Here is a 14,703-nt window from a genome sequence, read left to right as displayed (position 1 = left end):
AGGTCCCCCGTACCCCACCCCCGCCCCCTGCCTGCCATGCCCAAGTCATCAAAGGGTTCCGCCCAGGAGCTGTTCAAACAAACATTTTCTGCAGTCACGGAAAAAAGCACACTGAAGATCAGGCTACACAGATCCAACCTGGTCTTTGAAGGCTCAACTGAGTTGGACTTTAATGAGTTAGCAAGGTAAGTGTGGGAATAGAGAAAGCCAGGCGGGCAGACTAAATGCACCGAAGCAGTCCTCGGGTGGACAGGAGGATTCAGCCGAGTGAGGTAGAAGGTGAGTTGTGACCAGATGGATAAAAGCCAGAGCTGCCCAGCTGAGGAAGCTCCACTTGTGCGAACATCAAGGACACCGTGTCCCTGAGACTCCAGGGAACCCTCGACGTCCCGGAAGCCACCAACCCTTCCGGACTTCTAATCTCACAGCTACCCTCCTGCCCAAATACCCCAGCATCAGGGTCACCTCCCCTGGCACCCTGCAGGACTGAGAACTGGCCTCCAGAGAGGAACAAGCTAGGCAGTGTTGAAGGTCAGCAAGGCGAGCCAGGCCCCCTCGCTGAGGTAGTGGAGCAGTACCGCTGGGCATAGACACAGGCAAACACGTTTGAGCAAATTGGCAGGCCATAAAAGTCTATTACAGCAAATCAAACAGCAGTCAGCGTGACAGCCATTAGGCTGAAATGAATACACGGGGGCTTAATGAGGTCTGTCGAGGCTGGCTTGGTGAATTAAGTTGCCAATTCTAGCCGGATTTCCCCTTTCTTTACGGACTTGAAAGCATCCGCGCTCCCTCGTTAGAGCTTCGACAAGTGAATTGCGGGGCCTTTTGCCCTGATAAAATGGATAATTACACAGAGAGCCGCTTAGCAAGGGGAGGAGGGTGGGCAGAAAGGAAGACAGCAAAAACACAAACACACACCTGTCTGCTTTCTCCTGGCAAAGAGGCTGGGCCTTTAGGGGCACCAGGCACAGGGCTGCACAGACTGGGGTGTGAGCTTTGGCTTAGGTGTCTCCCACCCCACTACTTCTGACCTCAGGGACTGAGGTCCCCATAGGCATCATGGACTGCTGAAGGTTTTCATACCAGGCAACTGCTCTTAGCATCTTTCAGAAACCCTCACGGTCACCCTGTCAAGTTCTCCAAACCTAGCAGGGCTCACTGTCACCATCCTGCAGATTTCTGGCCTCCCCTGTGTGGTGGCACAGGCCTGTAATGTGTCTGAGGCCAGCCTAGGGCAAGACCTTCACAAGACCATATCCAAAAGAAAATTTCAAAAGGATGGACAGAGCTCAGCAATGGCTCACTGTCTTGCCTAAGCGTGGCTAGGCCCAGGGACCCATACATATACACAAACAGATCCCTAAACCAGCTCTCCTTGATCTACTGAGGCAGAATCATGGGATGGGGAGAAACCTCTGAAAAGTCACCCAGGATACTCTGCTGGGGCACTTGAGGGCCCCCTGGTTCATCACAGTTCTAAACCATGGTGCTGGGTGTCTGGAGGTGCATGGCTCTCGTGCATTTCCTTGCAAGCCTACATGCACAGGAGCTCAGTACATCCTTGGGAAGGCCGGGGAGTGACATGCATCAGCATCACAGCCAGGCTATTCTGGCCCCACAGACTATCCAGTTAATCATCAGAGCCTAGGTTTAGGGACATTGCCGTTAGGAAGGTAAGGGATTTGGTACAGTGACTTAGATGCTCATAGAGGACTTGAGTAGATAGATGGAGGCAGTCTAGGAATTTTTCTACCATCCCTTAAGCACAAGGGACTCCTGGGAAGAAAAGAGCATCACCTGCTAGGCTCTACCCTTAGATTCTTAATAAGAAAAGTACTGGTCAATCCCCTAGTTGGGCAGCTGTATCCCCCTCCCCACTCCACACACACCAAGCCAGTACATAGGCTATGGTATATATAAAGTCAGTTTATATGACAAGGAGCAGAGATTAGGTCCCTTGTCTTCACTGTCCTTCCTCCTACTGCTATCAGGTCTACTGAAAGCCACCTCCTCCAGAAAGCCCTGGGAAGTCCCAGACACTCTGGAATTTGCCAGGTGCTCATTCCCAGCAAGGTCTGTGGTTTGCCTGCTCCTCTCTTCACCCCATCACCCTGGTCTTCAGTTTCACCCTGCTCCCATTCAAGGGCCTCTGCCATTGGAATTGCCTCTCCAACAAACCATGGTACATCCAGGATACCTTTAATGCAAGCAGAGAACTATGGTCTCCATTCCAGGCCAGGGGCCAGCGCCCGTGCTGGTTCCCCAGCTGGGGTTTGAGCCAAGTAGCTCAGTCCCAGCTCAGGTGACCACACCAGGCCCAGGGCTGGGCCGTGCCAAGATGACTGGGCCTCCATCTAGCTGAAACCATATGCCCTGGACACACTGAGCAGCCCTAAAGCCAGCATCAAGTAACAGGCCACAGAGTGACCATAGGTGTCTACCCACAAGCAAATGAGTTGGACAGGCCTTCCCCCAGCACTGTGGGCTCTCTGCAGGTATCTACCTCACCTCTTCATTCTTAGGCAACAAGGAAGACTAGGCCCAGAGGGGTTAAAGACAATGCATGGGCAGGGGTGTGTCCTGAGACTATTTGCCTTGAGTCCCGACACTCTGTTTCTGCAGCTTCTCAGGCCTGAGAATGAGAGCCACACAGAACCATGCCATACTGGACAATCTTTGCTAATTAAATGAACAACAGTGGAAGCCAAGAGGCTTGGAGGACCCCAGGGGTGCGGGTTCTATCAAGGGTGTATTCTGCAGGTTGCATTTCTGCAGGAGGCAAGAGGAAAAAGCTGGCCTCCAGACCAAGGGCTGGGAAGGAGGGACAGGACTGCTTGTCCTCTTATCACTGCTGTTGCCTCCCATTCCCTCTCCAGGGAGGACAGAGGACAGCCTGCCAGGATGGCAGCTGAGCAATGGGCACAAGGCTCATTAACTCCGAGCCATGCCCTTGGCTTCTGAGTCCAGGCTTGGAGCGCAGGCTGGCACGCAGAGACCCTTAATTGAATTAGGGGCACTTCCAAGTGAGCGAGAGCCAGAAGCCAAGCCGCTGTCCTCAGGCACGTCAGGGTACTGTGCCCCCCTGCTGATGAATGTGGACCCTCTCTCCTGCCATCCTGTCCCGGGCACCACTGGACAGTCCCAGTGTTAGAGTTGCCCTCCTACCCCTCCAACTGGCACAAGTGTTAGGACCCTTGGCTCACCACTGAGTGCTGAGGCCAGGACCTCTGGTTTGTGAGAGAAGATCCCATTACCCTTCAGGAGTCTTAGGTGCCTCAGAAGTTAGGATCAAAGTTACAGCTGTGACATTGGGCAAGTCCCTCTCCCACTCAAGCCTAGGGAATATTCTTGCCTCTTTTTGTTTCCCAGTGACAATGGCACGAAGGAGTTAGGATTCCAGTGTCTGGTGCCAGCCTGCCTTTCCAGAGGACTATGTCTCCCGTCATTTTCACCCCAGCTCCTGCCCCAGCTAGAGCCCTGAGGGCAGGCTCGGGGGACACCCAGTTAGAAGCTCTCTACCAGTCTCAGTCAGGGTCTTCTCCCAGCTAATGACCAACCACCGTGGTGAGGGACAGCAAGAGAAGAGAGCCCTGGTGCCGTCGGGAGCCAGCTTATTAACGAACCGTTTGTAATGCAATAATTTGTACTTCTCAATTACCAGCGATGGCTTGATTTTACACGCATGCACTCATGCAAACACAGTCAGAGTACACAGAACAGAAGCTCCCGGGAACTGCGGGCCAGACCACACAGCTAGGGACATGCAAATTCCCCAGTCCCGCAGGGACCAGATTCTGGCCAAAGCAGGTAGTGCTGGGGTGAGGCCTGCCTGTATGCCTTGTCCAAGGCCCACAGCAGGCTGCAGATGGAAGGAAGAAGGCATTAATACTTTTTTCTCCCAGTTCCTGTTCCATTACCAACCCCAGATGGGGGTGAGATCTGCCAGGGCAGGCCTGGGGCTCTCTACTCGCTGGCCTAGTCATTCTTTCAACCACAGGATGGGTAGCTCTCATTGGTCCCAAGTGGAATCCGGGCTAGAGCGTGAGCCAGGGGCAAGGCATCTACTCGTACTCAGAGATCACATACCTACCACCCAGCTGGACTAGAGAACAGCTGTGGTCCCAGGAATCATCATCCCAGTATCCCACACATGACCTAGACGGTCCTTACCTCGGGGATGCGCACACTGTAGGGCTGGTTGTGGAATGTGGGGGCGTTGTCATTCACATCTCCAACCTGGATATTCACCTTCCGTGTGATCACCTGGAGAGAGATGTGCTGGGCTCAACACTGCCCCTCCCCCCTCGGGCCTCTTCCCACCCACGCAGCCCAGGGACCCACTAAGTCCAGGATCAGCCCTCATAGGGCTATCGGGTCTCGAGGGACACTCACCCCTTGGTGATCACTCACGGAGAACTCCACTGTGAACTCAGACTTAGTCTAAAAGAAGAAGGGGAGGAGAGAACAGGGTTAGAGATGACCTCATGGTCACTTTCCTCTTGCTCATCCAATGCTTCTCCTGACTCTGAGAACCCCCATCCAACCCACTCCAACCAGGTCCAAGACAGCCCTGGAAGAGAGCTACCGCTAAGACAAATGGTGGCAGCAGAGGTAGGATAGGGCCTTGGAAGAAGACCCCGCCCCAAAGATGCTGTGCCACCTTCTTCCACTGTCTGCTCCTGCTCCTCCAGGAAAGGGCCGAGACTATGGAGTCATGTGCCATACCTCTCTGTCCAGAGGCTGCCGGAGCCACACCACACCAGTGTCAGGTTCCACAGCAAAGAAGCGAGAGGCCTCCTCCCCAGACACACCAAACACCAACGGGTCATTGTCCATGTCTCGGGCCAGCAACTGGGTCACAGAAGAACCTGGAGTGGTTGAACAAGAGAGGAGAGGACAACACAAAGGTCAGGCTCGCTTCTTCCCATCTTGCTCAGATGACAGGGCAGCCTTCAGGGCATGGTCATCTCATAAGCTTCCAAGTCTTCCAGAGGCCAACAGTCATCCCCAAACCACCTGAGCATCACTGGACTGCAACCCAGGCTCTCCACTTCTGTCCTGGCCCACCTGGCCCAGGGTGCACACAGTTGTAACTCAGGGTGTGAAATGAAAAGCTGTGACCTTTATAACAGTAACACCGAGACCTCTCCCGGGTGGGCTCAGATACAAGTGGACCTCCAATATTTCAATTCTTATGTCCCAAGTGGTGTGCATAAGTCAGCCCTAGCCAATCAAAGGGTCCCCTCTCTCCCATCAGGATGATTGGCTAGTATGTGACTCAAACTAGCCAATCAAAGCCAATTCCAGGGCTTGTGCTCTCATTCCACTGGGTTATTGACTGGGTCAGTTTGGCACCTACCAGAGAAGCCCACCTGAGGGCAAGGCTGCCAAGAAAGCTCGCAAAGCCTATAGACATGGTGATGGTCAGTCCCACAGGGTTCATACTGGCTCAGTCCTCCGGATGTCTCAGCTACAGGCACTGATGACCACACCCTTCCCCGCTTGTTTTATTCCTAATTCTGTTGAGTTGGGTTTCCATCTTCTGCGAATAGAAGCATCTTTTGTTTGTTTTTTTGAAACAGGGTTTCTCTAGCTTTGGAACCTGTCCTGGAACTCACTTTGTAGACCAGGCTGGCCTCGAACTCAGAGAGTTCTGCCTCTGCCTCCTGAGTGCTGGGATTAAAGGCATATCCCACCACTACTGCCCGGCAGAAATCTTTTCTAATTCAAACTATTTTCCAACATGTCTGGTCTTTGTCTGTGCACGGAGGCTGAGAAGACATTCTGGCTGGGTCTGGTTCCTGTCCTCAAGAAGTCCAAAAGGTAGGGGTCACCCTCTTCAGGATGTTATGCTCTGGACAGAGACCACCCCAGGCATCATGTGCCATATAGCCCGGCTCAGAAGGTTGGTATAGAATATCTTGTCCTGGGACTCCCTGGTTTCCTAGTGGCTTTTGAAGAGGATGAACCGTCTGCCCCATGTACCCAGGATGAAGAGGATTCTGGCATAAGTGTGAAGTCCTCAAAGCTCCCGGGTGGCTGGGATAGCTGGTCACCTTAGCTCCAAGGAGGCCCTAAGTCCTTAGATGTTGGGGGTACAGGGTGGAGACCTCTGAAGGGAAGATCTATCACCTCAGAGCCTTGGCTTGGGCAACTCCTTTCTTTTAAGGGTTCAGCTGAACCTGCAAAATGGAACAGGCACTATCCGTTCCCCAAATACTGGCATTCGTATTTAACCAATAGCCTCAAGAAGCAAAGGGAGGGAGGGAAGAAAAGAAGGGAGGGAGGGAGGGAGGGAGGGAGGGAGGGAGGGAGGGAGGGAGGGAGGGAGGGAGGACGGAAGGAAGGGCGGGCTGTGTGTCTGTGACTCAGGAGTTGCTTCAGGAGGAAGAGCAGCTCTAAGTCAACAGTGACCACCAATGCTTGCAAACTGGGAACAAAGACAGGCAAGGAGCTCCGTACGCCATACTGTCTGCCTCAGAGCTTTTAAGGCAATAGCCAGCAATGTCATCATTTCCCACAGCCTCATGGTTGGCAGACGGCAGAGCTGCACTCCATAGGTCAACCTAGAGATTCTGTTCTTCCACAGTAAGCAAGAATTCCACAGAAATGTTGCTGCCAGGCCCTAACCAGGTTCCCCAAATAGGAAGGGTGTTTTGTTTTGTTTTGGTCCATGCACTTAAATTTACTCATTCAGTCCTCCCATAATTTTGTCTGGTGATCATTATTGTACCCATTTTATAGATGAGGACACTGAGATTCAGGGAAGGAACATAGCCTCTTCCATGTCAAAAGGCAGAGGCAGGCGGCATGTGTGGCAATGAAGATGAGAGGCAAGAAGGGCATTGAGAGATGAGAGAGGCATGGAGCAGAGTCAGAATAGCTTGGCGTCAGCTTTCCCATCTTACCGAGGAAGAAGCCAGAAGCAGCAAGCAAACACCCAGTTAGTGAGTGTTAGGAAGCACGTGACCCCATCTCTGAAAGCCTACATGCCAAGCTCGATGCCTTTTTTTCCTAAGTCAGAAGGGTGGAGTGTGTGAAAGTCACCGGTAAGTCAACCTCAACTTCCCAAAGACCTGATATCCAAACGACGAGGGTCAATTGGGAGCTGAGTGAACCATACAATGCATTCTAAAAAATACTCTAAAACTGTGCAGGCATTTCCAGTCAAGACTCCTGGTTTCCATAAATATACATATACATACATCATATCTATATATCTCTCTATACGATGTAGGTAGGTAGATAGATACATAGATATAGATAGATACATACGTACGTACATACATACGTCACCTCTCTGTTGTCAGATTTGGGAAACAAAGAGCTGCTTTTCAGGCCTTGGGCCAGTTTCCTACAGGAGACAAGAGCCCCCCGCCATGTGCCCTGGCCCTCCACAGTATAAACATGTATAGCCTGTAGTCCTCAGAAAACAGGCCTCACCTGCCAGCCCCATCCTGACCCAGGTGGAAGGCTCAGTGAGGATACGCTCTGGCTGGCCAAGGGGATTGTGGGAAGACCACATCAGCCCTGCAGCCAAGGTCGTGTGACTGAACCTGATATCTCAATGGCTCTCCCAGGCCTGACACTCGGGTCCTCCCAGGGAGGGGGGCGCTGGGCAGGATAGGGACGGGACCATCAGCTGCTGTCACCCACCCTATAATTTCCTGGACTTTTATCCATTTTCTCCTCAATTATGTGCGGCTCAAAATGGTCTTTTGTGGCTTCCTTCACGGGCTCTTTCCAGCTCACGCCTTCTTGGTGTCCCAGGTAATTGCTAGTGGCCTTTTCTAAGCGTACTAATTAAAGGTGCTGATTTAATATTATATTTAAGACAAGACACCCCGCAGTTTTCCAGCTGGGCACCTCCTCCCCTACCCAGTGTTCTGGGCTGCTCTACACAAGTGGCCAGAGCTGGCTCCTCTGAAAAGCAAGTCAGCCGCCCCACCAGCAATCTCTGGCCAGACTGTCCCTCCCAGAAATCAGGTCTGTCTGTGGAACTCAGCTCCAGCCCAGGACCCCGGGATCACCCCTGTAGTATAACCATCCCTGGCTGTGAGACCCTGCGGTGCACAGGTCCCGCAGGGTTTGGTCCCCACCTTAAAACGATAGCATCTCAGATGCAGAATGCTTGGTGTGATTTAAAGCAAAAGTTATCTGATGGGCTCAGGATGCAGACCAGCTGACAGAGCACTTGTTTGTCTATATGCACCAAGCCTGGGGTCCATCCCTGGCACAGCACAAACCAAGTGCAGTGATGCCGACCTGTAACCCTGCACCTGGGAGGTGGAGAGAGGCAGATTGGGAGGTCAAGGTCATCCTTGGCTACAAGGCAGATCTGTACTACATGAAACCCTAACTACCTCACAAAATTCAGCATCTTCAAAATTCTAAGTGTGCAATCTGGTACCTTCTGGGGCATCCGCATCTTTCAGCATCCGTGAAGGAAACTGTACCGTCACAAAGTCACCTTGTCGTCTCTGGCTTCTGCACTTCCACTTTCATCTCCAGGACTTGCCTGCCCTGGACGCTCATGTCAACAGAACCACAGTCTATGGCCCTGTGTGTGACTCTCGCTTCGCATCACCTGTAAGGCTGGTCCAGGCTGGTACCTGTGCCAGAGTTCTGCTCCTTCGGACGGCTGGTTATCTTCTCATGTGGCTCTCACACATCCCATTCATATGCTCTGTGGTCCACAGAGGTTCTGGTTATTTCCCACTTAGGGTTGTGAATACTGCAGCTATGGATATCTATATATTAGATACTTTTCAGATTCTCATTTTAAGTTGTTTTTCACATGTTTAGGAGTAGGTTTGCAGGGCCGTAGAGACATTCTATGTTTAATGTATTGAGGAATCACCAAGTGGTTCTGTACAATGTCTGTACCTTTCTTTTTCCACCTGCAGTGGATGAAGCTGGGGTTCTTGTTTGTGGTACAGTGTCCAGGGATTCACCGGTGTGAGGGGTTCTGATGATGGTGTGAAAGGGGCTGGGGACATGTCCACAATAGCCACAGCGTTGTTGTGTCTCCCTCAGTGCCACACACACCAACACACCAGCCTAGCCTCCCGTGGTCACACCCATGATTTTTGCCAGGGTCAGCCCATGCCATTCATAGGCCAGAAGGACCAGGGAATTTATACCCCTGGTCTTGGGACTCAGTGACTGGCTATAGGAAATGATGGATAAAGAGGAGAGGTGGTAGGGCTGGAGAGATGGCTTAGAGGTTAAGAGCACTGGCTGCTCTTCCAGAGATCCCGAGTTCAATTCCCAGCAACCACATGGTGGCTCACAACCATCTGTGATGAGATCTAGTGCCCTCTTCTGTCAGGCAGGCATGTATGCAGACAGAATGCTGTATGCATATTAAATAAATTAAACTTCCAAAAAAGGTGGACATGCATCCCAGTTCTGTTGGCCCCAGTTCTCCTGGCTCTCAGAGGCACAGCTCTGAGGCATGTGTTCGATACTGACTTCTGGAGTTCCCCAAGAAGACAGTCTCCAGTCACCTCCAGTGATAGCAAGGTCCAAGCTGTGGTTTGACTGTGTCCTCTAAAACTAGTATGTTAGCAGCTATCTCTAATTCATAATTGTTGGTATTTGGGGATGATGTCTTCGGGAAGCCATCAGAACCAGATGAGCTCAGGTCCTTGCAAAAGCATTAATGACTTCACAAGGATGAGACCCCTGAACTAGCGTTCTGTCTTTCTCACCGCATGATCCCCCACTGTGTTAGGAAGCAGAGTGAAGACCCTCACCATATGTGGGCACCAAGCTCCTGAACTTCTAGCCTTCAGAAGAACAAGCTAACTGTCCTGACCTTCTTTATAAGCTAGCCAGTCTCTGGTAATCTATTACAGCAGCAGAAATTCCATCATCCCTTCCTCAGATTCTTACCCCTTTCCTAGGGCTCCTAGGAACGCCTCCCTAGCCAACCACTTGCCTTTAAGTACTCATCACAAGATCTGTTTCTGGGAAAAAAAAAAAAAAAGAACCTCAAAGACTGTGTGTCTGAGCCATGGTGGGTGCTTGCTACTGCCAGACCCTGCTGGCCCAGCTGGCTAGTGGGGTGCTAAAGCCACAAACCCCTAGACAGTGCCCCCACCCTCTCCTCTTTAGGAGACTGATATGCAATCAGGTGTAGAAGTCCCGGTGTGGTTTATTGCAGGCCCATATTCAAATATTTAACAATGGGTGCAGTACAGGAATCTACCAATCAGAGTATACGCTGGCTATAAACAACGGAGCTCTGAGTGCTGCCGGTAAGTCAGCCTGGTTTATGGCTCCCGCTTTAGATGCAGAGGGGGACCACTCCAGGCCTGGCATGATTTAATGGCTCAGACTCAGGCCTCCTGGCTCAATCAGTACAGCCAGAGGAGTCTCTGCATTTGGCCTCCCATCCTACCGAGCCAGCCGTCTCCACCCTGTGCTGAGCCAGGCTGGGGTTCTGCCTAACCTCAGGGTGGAAGGACTTTAAAGCCTGAGTCCTCATGGCAAACCCACATCCATGGCAGTTGTCATGGTCAAGAGGTGGAACAGCCCAAGGAGCCATGGATGGATGGATAAGCAAAACACGGCCTAGGCAACCAATGGATCATCGGGTTCTGAGAAGGAAGGAGATGCTGATGTTTGCTCCAGCATGGATGAACCTTGAGATGTTGTGCTAAACGAAATTAGCTAGTCACACAATGACAAATAATACACAATCCTAGTTCTTCCAAGCACATCACGAAACAGAAAGTCGATGTTCAGAGGCTGGGAAGGACAGAGCCGGGGGTGGGGAGGGGACTCACTGTTTTACAGGCACAGAAGTGCAAGCTCCAAGACAAGGGCTGCTTACACAGTCTACCAAACCGCAGTCTTCACACTGACAAGGCGATAAATTCTATGCTGTGCATACTTTAAATTTACATTTTTCTCCTTCTATTTTCACGGGTGTGTTTACGCACATCTACATGTGTGAGGACGCATGTGGACACGGGTGCACATGTATGCCATGTATGTTGGAAGCCTATGGTTGGTATCAGGAATCATTCCCCATCCCTCTTCCACCTTATTCACTGTGACGGAGTCTGTCAATCAAACCCTTGGTTCTCAGATGTGGCTAGTCTCGCTTTACTGGGGAATGCAGTCTCTGCCTTCTTCTAAGGCTAGAATTGCAAGAAGACCACCATGCCTACCTGGCAAGGGGGCCTGGGGACCCAAACTCAGGCCCTCATGTTTAGGCAGCAAGCCACTGAGCCATCTTCCCAGCTCACAAGATTTTAAAGATAAAGAATCAGATTATCCCGCAGTTCTAGTAGGTCTTCCCCAAGATGACAGATACCAAAGGGCCAGGTTCTCTGTCCCCATTACCTTCAACTGCTCTTGAGTGGACCAAGATCATGGCAGTGCTCCACCTGGGAGCACCACCACCTGACGTCACCCATGCCCAGGCCCAATGATCACCTTTCAGCATCTGTTGACCTCGCAGGGATTTCCTCAAATATATGTCACCCAGTATATCCACCCCAAAGGGTGCCAGGCCTCTCTGTTCTCACAGTTTCCCATCTCTGTGTGCTCATTGGCTTTGGTGGCTGACAGTCTCAAGGGTGCGCCTGTCACCTCTGGGGGAGCAGCAGTCTGGCAGTCCCATTCCCTAGGCCTGATAAGCGACTGGATCCCCAAGTCACTCAGTAGAATTTTGAACACATCCCCCCATGTTCAGGAGAGGTGAGGAGAGTGAGAGACTCCCCCACCTGGACCTTTAAGCCACAGTGAGAAGAGAGTGAGGACAGTCAGATCCTAATAACTACACTAACGGGCAGGAAAGTGCAAGGTGAATCACACCCAACAGAGCCCCAATCAGCAGTACTTTCCTGAGATGCTGGAACTGACGTCCACACAGCTGAGAGGCTGGCCTCCTGCGCACTGGCCTTGGATTCTCTCCTAAGGGCAGTGCAATCTCTCCTGTCACTCAAGCGTCCTGCCCTGGGGCAGTCTACCCTGTCTAAGAGGTGGGGATTCCCTGAGCAGGCAGCTAGAGGCTGTTGGGAAGTACAGAGCTGGGGACATGTCCTCTACTGTGGCCTCAGCCGCTCAGCAGCCATTGCATCTGCCTCCCAGGCAAGGGGTGGACAATCACAGCTTCCCGAGTCCCCGCTGGGTCCCTGCTGACGGCCCAGATGACTGTTATTACTGTTATTGTTGTTATCTGCACGGAAGGGAAGGGCTGCCGATCTCTGCCTGCCTGGTGAGGGGACGGGCAGAAACTCAAGTCAGTGGCAAGTTGCAAGCCTTAAGGTTTTTATCTGAGGAGAAGGCTGAAATTCATGCACATTCCCAAAGCTGGGGCAGGGGCTGGAGAATGAACATGGGTTATGAATGCCCTCTGCTTTGTAGGAGCACGAGCCAGAAGCCATCTGTGATTGTCCCCGCAGCATTCAAACTTAAGTTTTCCTGTCATGTTCAATGCTTTCCCAAGCCAGGCACAACCCTCCCCTCTGGCTCCCCTAGCCAATCACATTTCCACTGAACTGTGGGTAAGCTTGCCAGGCTACTTCCAGCCTTCTTGAGCACACTGTGGCCCACATGCCCCACTATATACCTCTAAGATCTCACACCGTCTCTATAAACCTCAAGCTGCCCTCTCTGCCATCAGCTTCTCTGGCTCTGTGCTCCCAGATCCATTGCTCTCAGCTCTGTACATCAAGAAATAGGCCATTGCCCTTGGATGTAGAGACCAATGCTCTAGGATAGGTTGGCAAAGCTCCTTCAATCACCCAGAACTTCCCCAGCAGCTAATGTAGCCCAGCGAGCTAACTAGACCCAATCCTTTCCCATGCAGACATTACTAATCAACCACCACCCACTACAGTCAACTGCGGAATCCTTCACAACACTGGGCTCCATGCAGTCACTCTAATCAACCTTAAAAGACACAGGAAAGCCAATCTCTTGCGATCTGTTACCTGCAGTGACTTTACATCAGCTCTCCACTGTCTCTCACTGTCCAGGGACCAAGGCTCTTAGCTATCTGCTTCTACCAGGCTCAGGACAGTTAGAAAGGACAGAGTCAAGATAGGAGTATAGAGGTCACCTCAGAAATCGATTATGGTGAAAGCAGAGACCACAGACCCCCTCTTACCTTGCAGATAAAAGAGCAAACTGGGAAGTTAATCTGAACAATGCTCAGCTGAGCCTATGCAGCCGCAATTCCAGGACCATGGGTTATAACGAGGGCCTTCTGAGAATATTTGTAGCCAAAAGAGCTGCTCTAAAGCTCCCACCCATTCACCCTATACAAACAGAGAGAGAGAGAGAGAGAGAGAGAGAGAGAGAGAGAGAGAGAGAGAGAGAGAGAGAGGAACTCAGCACTGGCCTTGGTCTCTGCTAGAGCCACAGCTGCTGCTCCCCATCTCCTGGGTCGGGACACCCCTCAGAGCCAGCTGGCCTTGTAGCTTGTGGTCTCATTTGTCTCCCTCCGGGATCAGACAGCCTATTAAGTGTCTCCACTTCATCTGTCTCAGCTTCCCCTCCCCTCCCTGCTCACCTCTGGAATTCTGAACTTGGTTTGACCTCAGGGCCTTTTTATTATTATTATTCTAAACCCTATCTCTGCCCTCCTGGGAAGCTGGAGGACCACAGAGACCAGACCTCCCTCCTGCTAAACTGAGGCTGCCCAGCTTACCCTCAAAGGCCCGCCCTGCAGTCCCCAGCAGAAATCCTCACCTCCTGTAGAGGAACCAGCCCCGTGTCTAGAGCCCTCAGGCCACTTCCACTCCCAGAAGCAGCTCTCCTGAAACTGCCCACACCAGTAAGGAGGGCCGCACTTGCTGCCTATGGGAAGAAGGCATGCTCACACCCGGCTTCGTGCTCAAAAGGCACGCACTTCTAACACTAGCCCTACATAAAAGGGTCACACCTGCTCCGCCAGCAAGAAAACCAAGGTTCAGAAAGGCAAAGTGACCTAGCTTCGGGAGGTGTGAGGGCTTGGACAAAAGGCCCAGTAGATGCTTTGGGAGCAGGGCTGCCTCCAGGATTCCCTGCATTAAGACAGAGCCGCGGGGTGGGGGGGTGGGGAGGGGGCTGAATCCATCCTGCATTCGGACGCTCTGCTTCCCACTCAGCCACTGAGCGGTTCCTACTTCACCAACACCAAGAGAGACCTGGAGGCGGGATCATGCCGGTCCTTGGGGAGGACCAAAACGAAGCATGGGATTGAGAATCCGTCTGTCCACAACAGCCCCAGGGTGGAAGCGGGCCAGGTGGACTGCCTCCTAGTTTGACAAGGAAGAGGCTTTGATTGAACACCTGACTCCAGTAGGGGCTGTTGACACCTGCCACACATTCCAATTTTTGATGGGCCCGACGAACTCACAAAAGAAACAGGGCTGGGCGGCTCAGTGACAAGCCTACTGACACACTGGTCCTCAGGCTCCAATGTACGTTTTGCTACACCACATTATAGTCACAGTCAGTTGACATGTCTACCCTATGGCCCCTCTGGTCACATCTCACGCCATGTCAGCATGGGTGCTTGACATTGAGAGACAGACCCCACGGGTGACCCTCCCCTATTTCAGAGGTGCACCACCTGGCTGTCATGCCCAGGGAACAGGGAGACTGGCTTCTCTCTTTATCTCGTCCGGAAGGAGGAGGTAGAGCATAAGAAGACCATGAAGTAAGGAATGCTAGAAGGTTCTGTCCGACCTTCTCAAG

The 14,703-nt window shown here is 52.1% G+C and overlaps 1 protein-coding gene across 1 annotated transcript in view; it reads right to left on the bottom strand.

The window, feature by feature from the left end:
* The window catches only part of LOC126498958 (cadherin-23-like), a 255,620-nt gene that overhangs the window by 163,844 nt on the left and 77,073 nt on the right, over nucleotides 1–14,703 (bottom strand). Inside the window, exons 4-6 of the mRNA XM_050137954.1 lie at nucleotides 4,729–4,871; nucleotides 4,396–4,443; nucleotides 4,174–4,266 (exon numbers count right to left, since the gene is read on the bottom strand). Coding sequence (XP_049993911.1) covers nucleotides 4,174–4,266; nucleotides 4,396–4,443; nucleotides 4,729–4,871 — 284 coding nt within the window. The remainder of the gene's footprint in view (nucleotides 1–4,173; nucleotides 4,267–4,395; nucleotides 4,444–4,728; nucleotides 4,872–14,703) is intronic.

This window comes from Alexandromys fortis, unplaced genomic scaffold (genome assembly GCF_014885135.2).
Source record: "Alexandromys fortis isolate MF-2015 unplaced genomic scaffold, M_Fortis_MF-2015_v1.1 scaffold_9, whole genome shotgun sequence".
NCBI lineage: Eukaryota > Metazoa > Chordata > Mammalia > Rodentia > Cricetidae > Alexandromys > Alexandromys fortis.
The sequence above is the reverse complement of the archived record's forward strand: the minus strand, read 5'-3'. Positions and strand labels throughout refer to the sequence as shown.